At 43.0% G+C, this 12,500-nt stretch overlaps 1 protein-coding gene across 1 annotated transcript in view; it reads left to right on the top strand.

The window, feature by feature from the left end:
* Positions 1–12,500, top strand: part of niban1a (niban apoptosis regulator 1a) — a 134,110-nt gene that overhangs the window by 82,503 nt on the left and 39,107 nt on the right. Inside the window, exons 4-5 of the mRNA XM_084308343.1 lie at positions 773–890; positions 1,527–1,625. Of these exons, the coding sequence (XP_084164469.1) occupies positions 773–890; positions 1,527–1,625 (217 nt within the window). The remainder of the gene's footprint in view (positions 1–772; positions 891–1,526; positions 1,626–12,500) is intronic.

Genomic DNA, 12,500 nt, shown 5'->3' on the forward strand with positions numbered 1-12,500 from the left:
TCCTGAACATTGGTAAAACCAAGGAGCTGATCGTGGATTTTAGGAGGAGACAGCAGGAGACACACACACCACTGAGGATAAACGGGGCTACCGTGGACAGGGTGAGCAGCTTCAAGTACCTGGGGGTCCACATCTCAGAGGACCTGACATGGACAACACACATAGACTCAGTCGTAAAAAAGGCGAAGCAGCGCCTCTACCACCTGAGACAGTTAAGGAAGTTCAGAGTATCTGGGAAGATACTCCAGTCCTTCTACTCCGGAGTTGTAGAGAGCATCTTGACTGGAAACATCACTGCCTGGTATGACAACAGCACGGCACAGGACAAGAAGGCCCTACAGAGAGTGGTGCGCTCAGCCGAGCGTACCACGGGTATTGCACTACCAACCCTGCAGGTCCTATACAACAAGAGGTGCAAATCCAGAGTCTGCAGGATAATGAAAGACCCCCACCACCCCAACAACAGCCTGTTCATGCTGCTGCGGTCAGGCAAACGCCTGCGAACACCAGTAACGAGGACAAAGAGACTTCGGCTCAGCTTCTTCCCCCAGGCCATCAGAGCCTTGAACACTGAACTCTCCACGCACAAGCACACATGAGCACACACACAACACACACACTGTACACGCTCACACACTATCAGCCACTTTAACATGAGCACACACTCATTATTTTTTTTGTCAGTGAATAATGGCTGTTATCTGTTTGAGAATGTCCCCGACTCCTATATGTTGTCTTAAATCAACAATGTTTTTTTGCCGTCCTTTTCTAGACGTTCGTGAAAGGCGTGCCTCCGCGCCAGAAGTTACTGCCAACAGGGGGCACTGTTCTGACCACAGAGGAGAAGTACATGGCCATGGTGGACAAGTGCTTCCCTGACGACGCAAACAGTGAGTGTGGAAGTAAACTGATCCAGTGTTTCACTGGTGTCCAGAGTTGGCGTAGTGGTTACAACTCCTAGCTGGCCTGGGATCAGATTCCCATCAGTGCCTTCTCTCCACTGTCTCTTCTACTCTGTCTCCTAGCTGGCCTGGGATCAGATTCCCATCAGTGCCTTCTCTCCATGTATGTTGTGTATGTCATAAATGTCACTATGAATTGAAAATGGGGGACCCTGATGTAAACAAGACAAACGTCTTTCTCTGGTCTGTATCCCCTTAACAATGGACCTATCTCAAACCCTGCCCTCTTTTCTTTATCCTCCAATCACAACTGTCGCTTGCCTCGGACAAACAAAGCTTGTCCGAGGCAAGAGACCGTTGTGATTGGAGGATCAAGAAAAGAGGGCAGGGTTTGAGATAGGTCTATTGTGTGTATTGAGCCGTACTGTATTGTACCCATTCTGCAATCTGTTAAATAAAGTTTTCATTCATTCATTCATTCATTCATTCATTCATTCATTCATTCATTCATTCATTCATTCATTCCACTGTCTCTTCTACCCTGTGTCCTAGCTGGCCTGGGATCAGATCCCCGGCATCAGTACCTTATCTCCACTCCACTGTCTCTTCTACTCTGTCTCCTAGCTGGCCTGGGATCAGATCCCATCGGTACCGTCTCTCCTTTGTCTCGGTTCAGACTCATTCAACCTCCAACATTAGCTGCACTGGGATCAGCTGTCAATGGTAAGCATTCAGCGTCAACAACTGCAAAATATACTTAAATATAACTTAAAGTATGAGTAGGAAACGGATTCATTGATATGATAAAAGTATTATACAAAGACCCATCGTCCATGATTACAACAGGTAAAATCACCTCCGAAATCTTTCCTGTATCGCGCTCCTCCAGACAGGGTTGCCCTCTTAGTCCCGGACTATTCGCTTTATCATTAGAGCCTTTAGCACAGTATATAAGACAATCCCAATCCATAGAACCAATCGCAATTAAGGGCACACAACATCATATTAGTTTATATGCGGACGACGTAATATTGTTCATGCAAAACCCTACCACCTCAATGCCTCATCTTCTCAAGTTGATTGATGATTTTGGCAATCTATCGGGATTTAGGATAAATTGGCCAAAGTCGGCCTTCCTACCACTTAATGCCCCTGCAAAGAATATATTCCTTCCAGAAAAAATACCAATGGTAAAACACTTCAGATGTCTAGGAGTTGAAATATTCCCTACTATATGCCAAACGGTTAAGTACAATTACACAAAATTCCAAGATAAGATCAAATACGACTTTGATTTGATTTTATTACGGATCCCCATTAGCTGGTGCCATGGCAACCAGCTAGTCTTCCTGGGGTCCACACAAAAAAACATACAAAAACAATTATTGCAAAACAGAATTATTAAAAGCCAGTACTCAACATACAATACACAATGAAACTAACTATTAAGATGGCTAAAATCACATGCAAGCAAAGAAACAGAAAACAAAACAAAACAAAATACAGTGTTAAATACAATTTAAGATTGTTTTTAAAATTGAATATTTTTAAGAATTGCTTTTAGAATGCTCATCAATGTTACTAAAACATCAATTTCACCATACCTTTAAAAAGAAAAGAAAAAACACACAAAGTAATCAGAAGACGTTTTGGATAACATGGCTGCAGCTACACTCATGCATGACATATATTAATTTCCTTCCGGATTATGGCTCCTTTGAGTTTCTTTTTGAAACTGTCCTTGTTTTCCGTCCGTATAATATGTAATGGGATCCTATTCCAGTATGTTATGGCTCTATACATTGCAGTTTTCTTTAGAGCGTTGGTTCTAGGCAGAGGTAGGGTGAAGCGACTACTTGAAGCATGTCTGGTATTATGGTCATGTCTATCATTGGTGGATAAAAGCATAGAATACAATTGAGTGGGTTTACCCAAGGTACAAATGTTCTTTAAAAACCTAATCAAACTGCATGCTAGTCTCTCCTCCACCCTCCTCCACGACAGTCTAGCATGCATTCCCTCCACACTATTCCTTATAGAGCAGTGAAGAGTGAGTCGGGCAGCTCTATTTTGAGTGAGCTGGAGTTTACTAAGCTCTTGCTTTGACGCGCTAGACCAAATTGCTGGGCAGTAGTCAAGATGGGACAAGACTAAAGATTGTACTACCATTTTAATTGTTGTATTTGTTAGGAGGTAGGCATTTATTCTTATTATGGAGATGTTTCTACTCATCCTGGTAACCATGTTATTAATCTGGGTAGACCAAAGTAGTGCCTCGTCAATAGTTACACCCAACAATTTGGCCTCCTTCACTTGTTCAATACCAGCGTCTTGTAATGAGAGACTCAGTCTATGCTCCGACCTTAAGGCATATTTAGAGCCGAGTATAAGACATTTTGTTTTTGCTACATTTAATTTTAGTCTGTTTTCAGTTATCCAATTCGAAATCATAAATAATTCACTCTGAAGTATCTTATTCACTTGTTCTGTGCTCTCAGCGGATGCATATATAGTTGTATCATCAGCATAAATCGCTGTACCTGCACTTTCCTATACATAAGGCATATCATTTACAAATATAGAGTAAAGGAGGGGTCCAAGACAACTTCCTTGGGGAATACCACACTGGAGTGTTACCATATTTGACATGGAACCATTAAATATAACACATTGTTGTCTATTAGACAAGTAGCTTCTCATCCATTCCATGGCAGTGTCTTCAAACCCATATGTGTGTAATTTCAATAATAATAGGTCATGATCTATGATGTCGAAAGCCGCACTGAAATCCAAGAGCACTGTACCCACAACTAACTTCCTATCGATCAGCTGTAGCCAGCTATCTGTAAGAGATGTTAAAGCAGTTCCTGTAGAGTATCCTACTTTGTATGCATGCTGAAAATCAGAATTAATGTTGTTTTCGTTGAAATACTTTTGAATCTGCTTGAACACAATTCCTTCCAATAACTTACCTATTACTGGTAAAATACTAATGGGCCTACTGTTTGAACCTGTAAATGGCTCTTTACAGTTCTTTGGTAGTGGAGTTACTTTGGCTATTTTCCAAGGCTGAGGAAAGACCCTCTCTTCAAAACATAAATTAAATATATGTGATAGTGGCTTAGCCACAAATTTTGCAGACATTTGTAGCAGTTTTCCATTCAGATTATCAACACTGCAAGGTTTATCTGGTTTAAGTGCTAGGAGGAGCTTTTCAATATCATTTGGACTTGTGCTCCTGAATTTAAATTGGCATTTCTTGTCATACATTATATGTTTTTTAATTACAGAGTCTGACAGCTTACCACTCATTGGCAACATTTGATTTCTAATTGTGTTTACCTTGGAAACAAAGTAGTTGTTGAAATGGGTTGTGTAGCTAGAGTTCCGTGTTCCTTCGCTCTCCATGTTCAATGTAGAGGGTTCTGTTTCTTCGTCATCAGTATCGTTCAATGTAGAGGGTTCTGTTTCTTTGTCACCATGGCTCATATCTTATCATAATGTATTTATCCACACAAAGAACGCCTGATCCGTTTTGTTTCTTTTATGTGAATAGTTTATTTACAATAAGTGAACCAAACTTCTCCTCCATTACAAACACCCCAAACATTCCCAGCTGTGACACACCCCTTTCACCCCTGTGCGCACTGACAGCTGACCGATGACAGCTGACAGCTAGATATACGTGCTCGGCTTCCCGCCACTGCGTCATGCCGTCATGTCTTTACGTACTGCAACAAGAACAAAACACAATACTTAGAATAGAGTTGCACCACATTTCCAATACAACACATGCCTATGAACGTCTGGGCTACTCACTACAAAACATATTAACAACCATAACATATGATCCCATTTTCAACATATGAGAACATATATCTCAACAGGTTGCAATGTCAAATGGTTTAGTGATGAATATACCATCTGACTCAATAAATGATAGCGTTTTGCCCATTTTATTTCTACCCATAGCTTCATTCAATGTTTTCCATAGTCTCTTACTGTCCCCTTTACACTCCTCCAATCTGGTTTGATAATAATGTTTTTTCTTCTGCCTATTCATTTTGGTTATTTTGTTTCTCAATGAGCGGTAAACTTTCCAATCTTCTGGATTCTATAATGCAATAGCTACTTTTTTCAGTCTGTCTCTTTCTTTCATGCCGTTTTTCAACTCAGGATCCAGCCAGGGTGTTTTGATTGCTCTGACGGAGAGCTTCTTTACAGGAGCATGTTTGTCACAGACATCTGTAAATAATTCCATAAACTTTGACAGATGGTCCAAACTTAAAAACTCAGTACAGGCCCGAGTATCAATAGTTAAGATGGATGTTTTACCTAGAATCAACTTCATTAGCTCAATGTTACCGTTACCCCCTCCTGATGGTTACTGGAAAAAATTACATTCCACAGCATATAAATTTATTTGGAATAACAAACCTCCACGAATAAAAAGATTCACCGCACAGAGAAACAAAGCCGATGGAGGTTTAGCATTTCCAGATTTTTACCACTATTTTAAAGCGTACTCTTTAAGACCACTGACAACCTGGTTTGACTCCCAAGCATCTGTATCCTGGAGAAACTTAGAAGAAAATATAGTAGCACCACATAGACTGCAGGACATAGTATACACCATATTATCAATTAAGCAATGCGAATTGAAATTTGGCCCTCTTATTACACATGTGATTTGGATATGGCGTGAAACACAGAAAAAATATTCTAACCAACATAAATGGCATAGATACCCCAAATGGGAAAAGCAGGGCATACATACATTGGGAGATGTTTTCAATAAACGGGGTTTTTGTAGCTATCAAGATATACGTAACAAATTTAACCTCACCAGTTCCACATATTATTTCTACGCACAGTTATTGGAATGTTTGAAGGCTCATGGAGTCCCATTAAAGATACCAATTGAGCAGCACAGATATCACAAATTCTTCTATGAAAGAGAGACATCAAGAGGCTTTGTATCTGACTTTTATCATCACTTACTAACGTCTTCGTATGGAATCCTTCCCCTAGACTCAGTCTGGAGGAGGGATATACCAGACCTGGAAGTGGATTTTGATTGGCAAGAAGTCTGGGCAAACGTTCGAATTGCGTCACGCAACCCGGATCATCAACAAATTAATCTTAATTATATTCATAGGACATACCTGACTCCTATAAGATTGAACAGAATGGGACTTAGACAAGATTCTCTATGTTCCTTTTTTTTTTATCAATTTTTTTTATTATTATTCACATGAAACAAGACAACACATTAAACACAATCACAATACATAGAACTTCACAAGAAAATAACAAAAACAATAATAATACAGAATAACAATTTATACAGACAAAGAGAAAAGAAAACAGAGTTCAACCTTCTAAATTTTAAATCCAAGGGGTACTATCCAATAAATGGTCTTTCCCAGTGTTCAGCCCCGATTCCTGGCTGTGTGACCCTATATTAATAAAACGTACATCTCCAATTCAACACAAGGACCACTTTTTGAGAACACGACCCGAAAACAGAGCAATGAACCTTCATGACAAAACAAAAACCTGTAGAGGTGTTCCATAGACTCACGGAGACCGTGTAAAAGTGACCAAACAGTGAAGAAATAGTTAAATAGCTGCCCCCCCATAAAATCCCCAGCTAAACTCAAGAGGACAAGACAAAAGACAAGACAGACAAAACATGTCCTCCTCCCCCTCCCAAGAGACCCCCGGACTCACCCGAACACGCACCTCAACCCCGCTCAGCCGCACACGGCGGTCCTGACCTTTTCGGCTGCTGCAAACCACAGGTGGTGGGAGTCGAGCTACCTAGACTTGAGGTGATGGTAGAGAGGGGAATGATAAGGAAGCTGGCTGCCATCATGGAGAACCCCTACCACCCCCTCTACGACGAGCTAGTCAAGATGAGAAGCTCGTTCAACCACAGACTCATTCCCCCCCGACAGTCCTTCATACCAGCGGCCATCAGGCTCCACAACAGTGGGCAGCGACTAGCAGCCTCCAGGCTCCACAACAGGTGGCAGCGACAGCGACTGCTACCAGACATTGACCTGGGACTTATAGGAACCCAAGGAGGACAACCTACACTACCTTAGGCTTACTGCACCCTATGTGGATACTGTGATACTGTGAATAATGTATATTTCAGTGGATACCGTGATACTGTGAATAATGTATACTCAGTAGATAGTAAATTATAACACTACCTCATGCATACTGCACCTTATGTGACACTGTGAATAATGTGAATATTCCTCAGCTAGTCAGATAGTAAATTATATTGACCATATTGATCAAATTGTTTACACTGCCTGTGTTGTTTTTTACTACCTGTATACTGTGTTGTTTTACTACCTGTACCCCCCCCCCCCCTTCCCCCATGCTGCTATGATGCCTGAATTTCCCCAAGGGGATCAATAAAGGAATATCTTATCTTAGGTCAATACCTGCCTGTCCCACCCCAATCACCCGCGCCGTGGATATCTCAAGATAAATCACATCCAATAGTGTTAGGGACCAGTTAATCACTGTAAGCTTCTCAGGCTCCTTCCATCTCATTGCTATTAGCTTCTTCGCTGCTGTGACACCAGCTAGGACAACCCTTTTTAGTTGAACGGACGCAGGTAGTGTCGTTATATCGTTCAGGAGTAGCGTAACAGCTGTGAATGGGATAGTTAAGCCACACAGATCTGAAAGTTTGTCCGTTATTGACCTCCAGAAGCGGGCCACTGGTGGGCAATCCCAATACATATGCATATAAGTGCCAGTGGCCTTTTGAGAGCACAAAGTGCACCGAGAGTCGGTTATCAGTCCCATAGCAAATAGCTTCCTAGGTGTAAGATAGGTCCTATGAATATAATTAAAATTAATTTGCTGGTGATTGGGGTTGCGGGAAGATAATGCCACATTTGCCCAAACATCATCCCAGTCAAACTCGGGGTCCAACTCCGGGATATCCACCCGCCAGATTGTATCCAATGATACATTTGTATACGTGGATTGAATTAAGAGCGTATAAAAGTCTGAGACAAACCCTCTGGAGGTCGTCCTGTCCACTATGAGCCTGAGGAAGGGGTGTGGGTGCAAAGCTTGAGCCCACGGCACGCCATGCGCCCTCAGCGCTGACCTTAGTTGAAGGTAAAGAAAAAAGGACTCGCCAGGAAGATCATAAAATTCTCTTAAGTCCTGAAACGCACGGAGGCCGTTCTTATCATAAATATCCTCCAGAGTATGAACTCCCCTCCTCTGCCATTGAGGAATATTAACCGGCCTGTGCCCAACAAGTAATTGCTGGTTATTAAAAATTGGAGAGTCCAGGTGCCATGGGCATTTAACCCCACACAACCTCTGTACATTACGCCACTTTTGGATCACGTGAGTTATGATCGGTCCATACCTCAGCCGGCATTTCGAAATAGAGACAGTGGAGTACACCACATCCTGCAATCTTAGCGGTGAGACCGCCGCCGCTTCTAAGGAGCGCCAAGATACAGCATCTACAGGGTCTAGCCAACACATCAGAGGTCTCAGTGAGAAGGACCAGAAATAAAGCTTAAACTCAGGGATTGCGAGGCCCCCATCTTGTTTCCTACGTTGAGTAGTAGCTCTTTTGATTCTCGGGCGTTTGTTATTCCAGATAAATTTAGATACCATCGATTGTACCTTGCGCCAGTGGTCTATTGGAGGGGGCAGGGGGAGCATTGAGCTAACAAAATTTATCCTAGGCAGAACGTTCATTTTGATTATGGAAGCTCGGGCTTGTAGGGAGTTAGGAAGGGACGACCATCTGTCTAGATCCTGGCGTATTTTATCATAAGTACCCGTGAAGTTGTACTTAGTAGTTTGACTCAGCGTGGGGAATATCTCTATACCTAAGTATTTAAAATTTTCCACTATGGGGATATCAGCTGGTAGTCGCACCGCCTTGGCCAGCTCATTAAGAGGTAGGCAGGCTGATTTGTTCCAGTTAATCTTAAAGCCTGACAATTTACCAAAGTCGTCTATTATTTCCAATAATTTTGTGGCTGACCGGGAAGGGTCATCCATAAAAATCAGTAGGTCATCCGCATAGAGAGCAATTTTGTGTGGTGTATTATTGATCATTATGGGGACGATGTCCTCTGATTGCCTAATAAATTGGGCCAATGGTTCGAGGGAAAGCGCGAATAGTCCCGGGCTCAGAGGACAACCCTGTCTAGAAGATCTGGAGACTGGGAAAAGTGTGGAACAGTTTTTGCTTGTCAGTATCATTGCCGACGGCGAGGCATACAGGACTTTAATCATATGAATAAAATTCTTTCCCAGACCCATGACCTCAAGTACCTTCCACAGGTATGACCATTCTAGTCTGTCAAACGCCTTCATGGCATCCAAAGACAGAACAGTGGACGGAGCTGTATTGTCTTTACTGTTATCGACTACATGCAACAGCCTCCTAAGATTATCTGCAGCCAGGCGCCCCGGGATAAAACCAGTTTGATCGCAGTGTACCAATACCGTCATAAATCTCTGCAGGCGGCGGGCCAGCACCTTGGCAAACACTTTTAAATCGGCCCAGAGAAGACTCAAGGGCCTATAGCTACCACAATCATTGGGATCTTTGTCCTTCTTGAGAAGTAAAGAAATCAGCGCCATGTTGACATCTCTTGAGAACTCCCCCTGTTCGATAGCGTAATTGATCATATCGAGCATCAATGGGCCCAGTTGGTCCCAGAAAGCTAAATACACCTCGGGTGGAATACCATCCCAGCCTGGTGCCTTACCCCTCTGCATTTCAGCGATCGTCTCCCTTAGTTCCATAAGGGTGATCGGTTTCCCCAGTTCCTTAGCCTCTTCCTCAGAAATGTGGGGTATCTCATCCCAATGAACGATTCAAATTTAGAGTCGTCGAGATTAACCTCTGAGCTATATAACTGTGAGTAAAACTCTTTAAAAGTGTCGTTGATCTTTTTCGAAAGATTCTCTATGTTCCTTATGTACAAATGGTGATGAGGGTACATTTATGCATATGTATTGGGATTGCCCACCTGTTAAGATATTCTGGGAAGAAGTGACCCTGCAATTATCAGAATTTTTATTCCTGAACATACCTGTACATCCCTCTGTATTGCTGTTGAATGATGTTTTTCAGTTTGCAGCCCCTATACAGCTAAAGAGACTAGTTTTGTCCGGTCTCACAGCAGCTAAAAAGCTGATAGCATCACGATGGATTCAACTGGATAAAATGTGCCGGAAGGTATGGGTTCTTACCTATCTCGATGTGATTTATCTAGAGATATCTACAGCAAGAATTTTAGAGCATATGTATGTATTGTATTGGATTGCAAGTATTGGGTATATATCTCGTAAACTACATTTATATTGATTCAAATGGAATGTATAGTTCTGTGATTTACGTTGGATGTTTACTGTTAATGCTCGTGTGTCTAATTTTATGTCATGTTTAAAAAATTATAAAAAAGAAATATATAAAAAAAAAAAAGTATGAGTACCGTCTCAAAATCGTACTCAAGTAAAAGTCAGAGTATCTGGCTAAAAACACACTTGAGTAAAAGTAAAACAAAGTTTCTACTTTTAAATGTACTTAAGTATTAAAGTAAAAGTTAAAACTTTTTTTAATTCCGGGGCAATGAAATGTTCCGTTTCGTCCTCTTCATACTATCATTTGTGGCCATCTTCTGTAGCTGGTCACTCTGACTGTCTATTCTTCTGATAGCAGGTGTTTAATCAAAGATCCCCGCTTTCTACTATTAAAAAATTCAAATGTATATGATCGGTATACATTATGCTTCATCATGCGTGAAGGAAAGGGGGGGGGGTCGTTTATAATTCCTTGATCGTTTATTTAGTATGGGTTGATATGTTGACCAGATGGATTGCAAACAAAGAAATGGATAATCAAGCTGAAAATAACGTTATATTCCTCTTACCATTCGCCGATGAGACTGGAGGAAAAATATTCCAATTATTTGACGTCGATCTGCTAGATCCATTTCCAGTTTGTATGACGCAATAAACGCCGAAATCATATATATTATTGCGTTTCGAAAGCGATCCCAATGCACTCGATTGTGTCTCTTGATCCACGTAACAAGATAGTACTGCCGGAGGATTTCCTCGATGCACCAGCGCCACTTCCGGTTTGGTGTGGAGTGTAACTCGCCCGATCATCCACCAGGTGGTGGTATTGAGGCGTTGCAATATCAGACAGGGTGCCGCTGCAGTCCCGGAGGGAGGCTGGATGAATTATGAATGCCATGGCGAAAAAATTAAATATTGATCCGTAATCATATAAATTCGACACTGGCAAACGTGGTAACTTTCTTGGAAAAACATTGTTTATTCCATAAACAAAGCCTCTGTACCAGATGGAAACCAGTTCTGTATTGTCCTTGAAAAGCCTTAGAAGGAACTAAATTCATTATTCTAACGATCTCTCTCCTGTCACCCCGCTCGGTGGTTGTGCGTGTAGTCTTTTACCAACAAACTTGCAGTTCCGCGTTCGGGTTCTGCGATCTGATTGGCCACTGACGCATGCTCTCTCTACGCCCAAACAGCGCGTTATGCTAGTTCTGCCTCTAACAGCCTGCAGCCTGCTAGCATTATCCAATTCATATCAATCAAAATAACGTATTGTTTTCATCTCTCCATATTAACGTGATTCCATCAACACAACATAAATGTTCAAAACACAACCTCATTATTGCGCGATCTTGCTTGATTTGATTTGAAGCTTATCTCTGCTCTGTTTACGTTGGGTGGACGAGCAGTGAGTTTTAATATCTTGATTATTCGGGTAGCTATAATCCGCCTAAGGAGAGGGCGCTGCGTCTGCCCGGGGACCCTCGTACTCCGGGACTTGGTTAAAGTCTCCACCCCCGAGACGAGATGCCCTTCTATCGACAGCATCGGATGCTGGCTCCCGCTTATTCATTGGAGACAGTGTGTGTAGCCTCCCGACCGCGAGGGACGCGAGCGAGGTGGAAGAAGGTGTGCAAGGGGAGTTGCGCACCTTGTTCCCCGAACTCATGGCGGCCGTCGCAGTTGCTAACGGTGTGGCTTGGCCGCAGCCCTGGCGGCATGATAGGTCATCTCTGGCAACGCCGTCCTGTGAGGGAGGCGGGCGTTGTCTGTCCATTCTTCCCTTCAATGGAGGCCTACGTGATGAAGGGGCAGGTAATTCCCTGCATCGTCGGCCTTACCTCCACCTACGTGCCTTTCACGCGGGTGGTGGGTTTGGTCCACGGGCTGAAGGAAGGGGTGCCTCGGCTTGATAGCCCGATGGCATCCATCCTTTGCCCCGAGATGGTTTGGGAGCCATCTAAGAAGCCATTTCCCCAGGGGAGATCGGCTAGGTAGTTGGCTTTATGGAGTGATCAGGTGTTCATCGCCTCGACGCAGAGCCTGGCTGCGACATCCAACATAGCGCAGCTGGCGCGCTACATGTCGGGGCTGATGGCGGATGGCGCAGTGCTGGAGGACCATCAACAATACCTCCACGCCCAGGCGGCTGGAGCCATCCTACACCTGACACAACTGCAGGCGATTGCCGCGGGGAAGCAGCGCGCTCTGGCCACCCTTATC

Source organism: Notolepis coatsorum (genome assembly GCF_963971535.1).
Source record: "Notolepis coatsorum genome assembly, chromosome: 2".
Lineage (NCBI taxonomy): Eukaryota > Metazoa > Chordata > Actinopteri > Aulopiformes > Paralepididae > Notolepis > Notolepis coatsorum.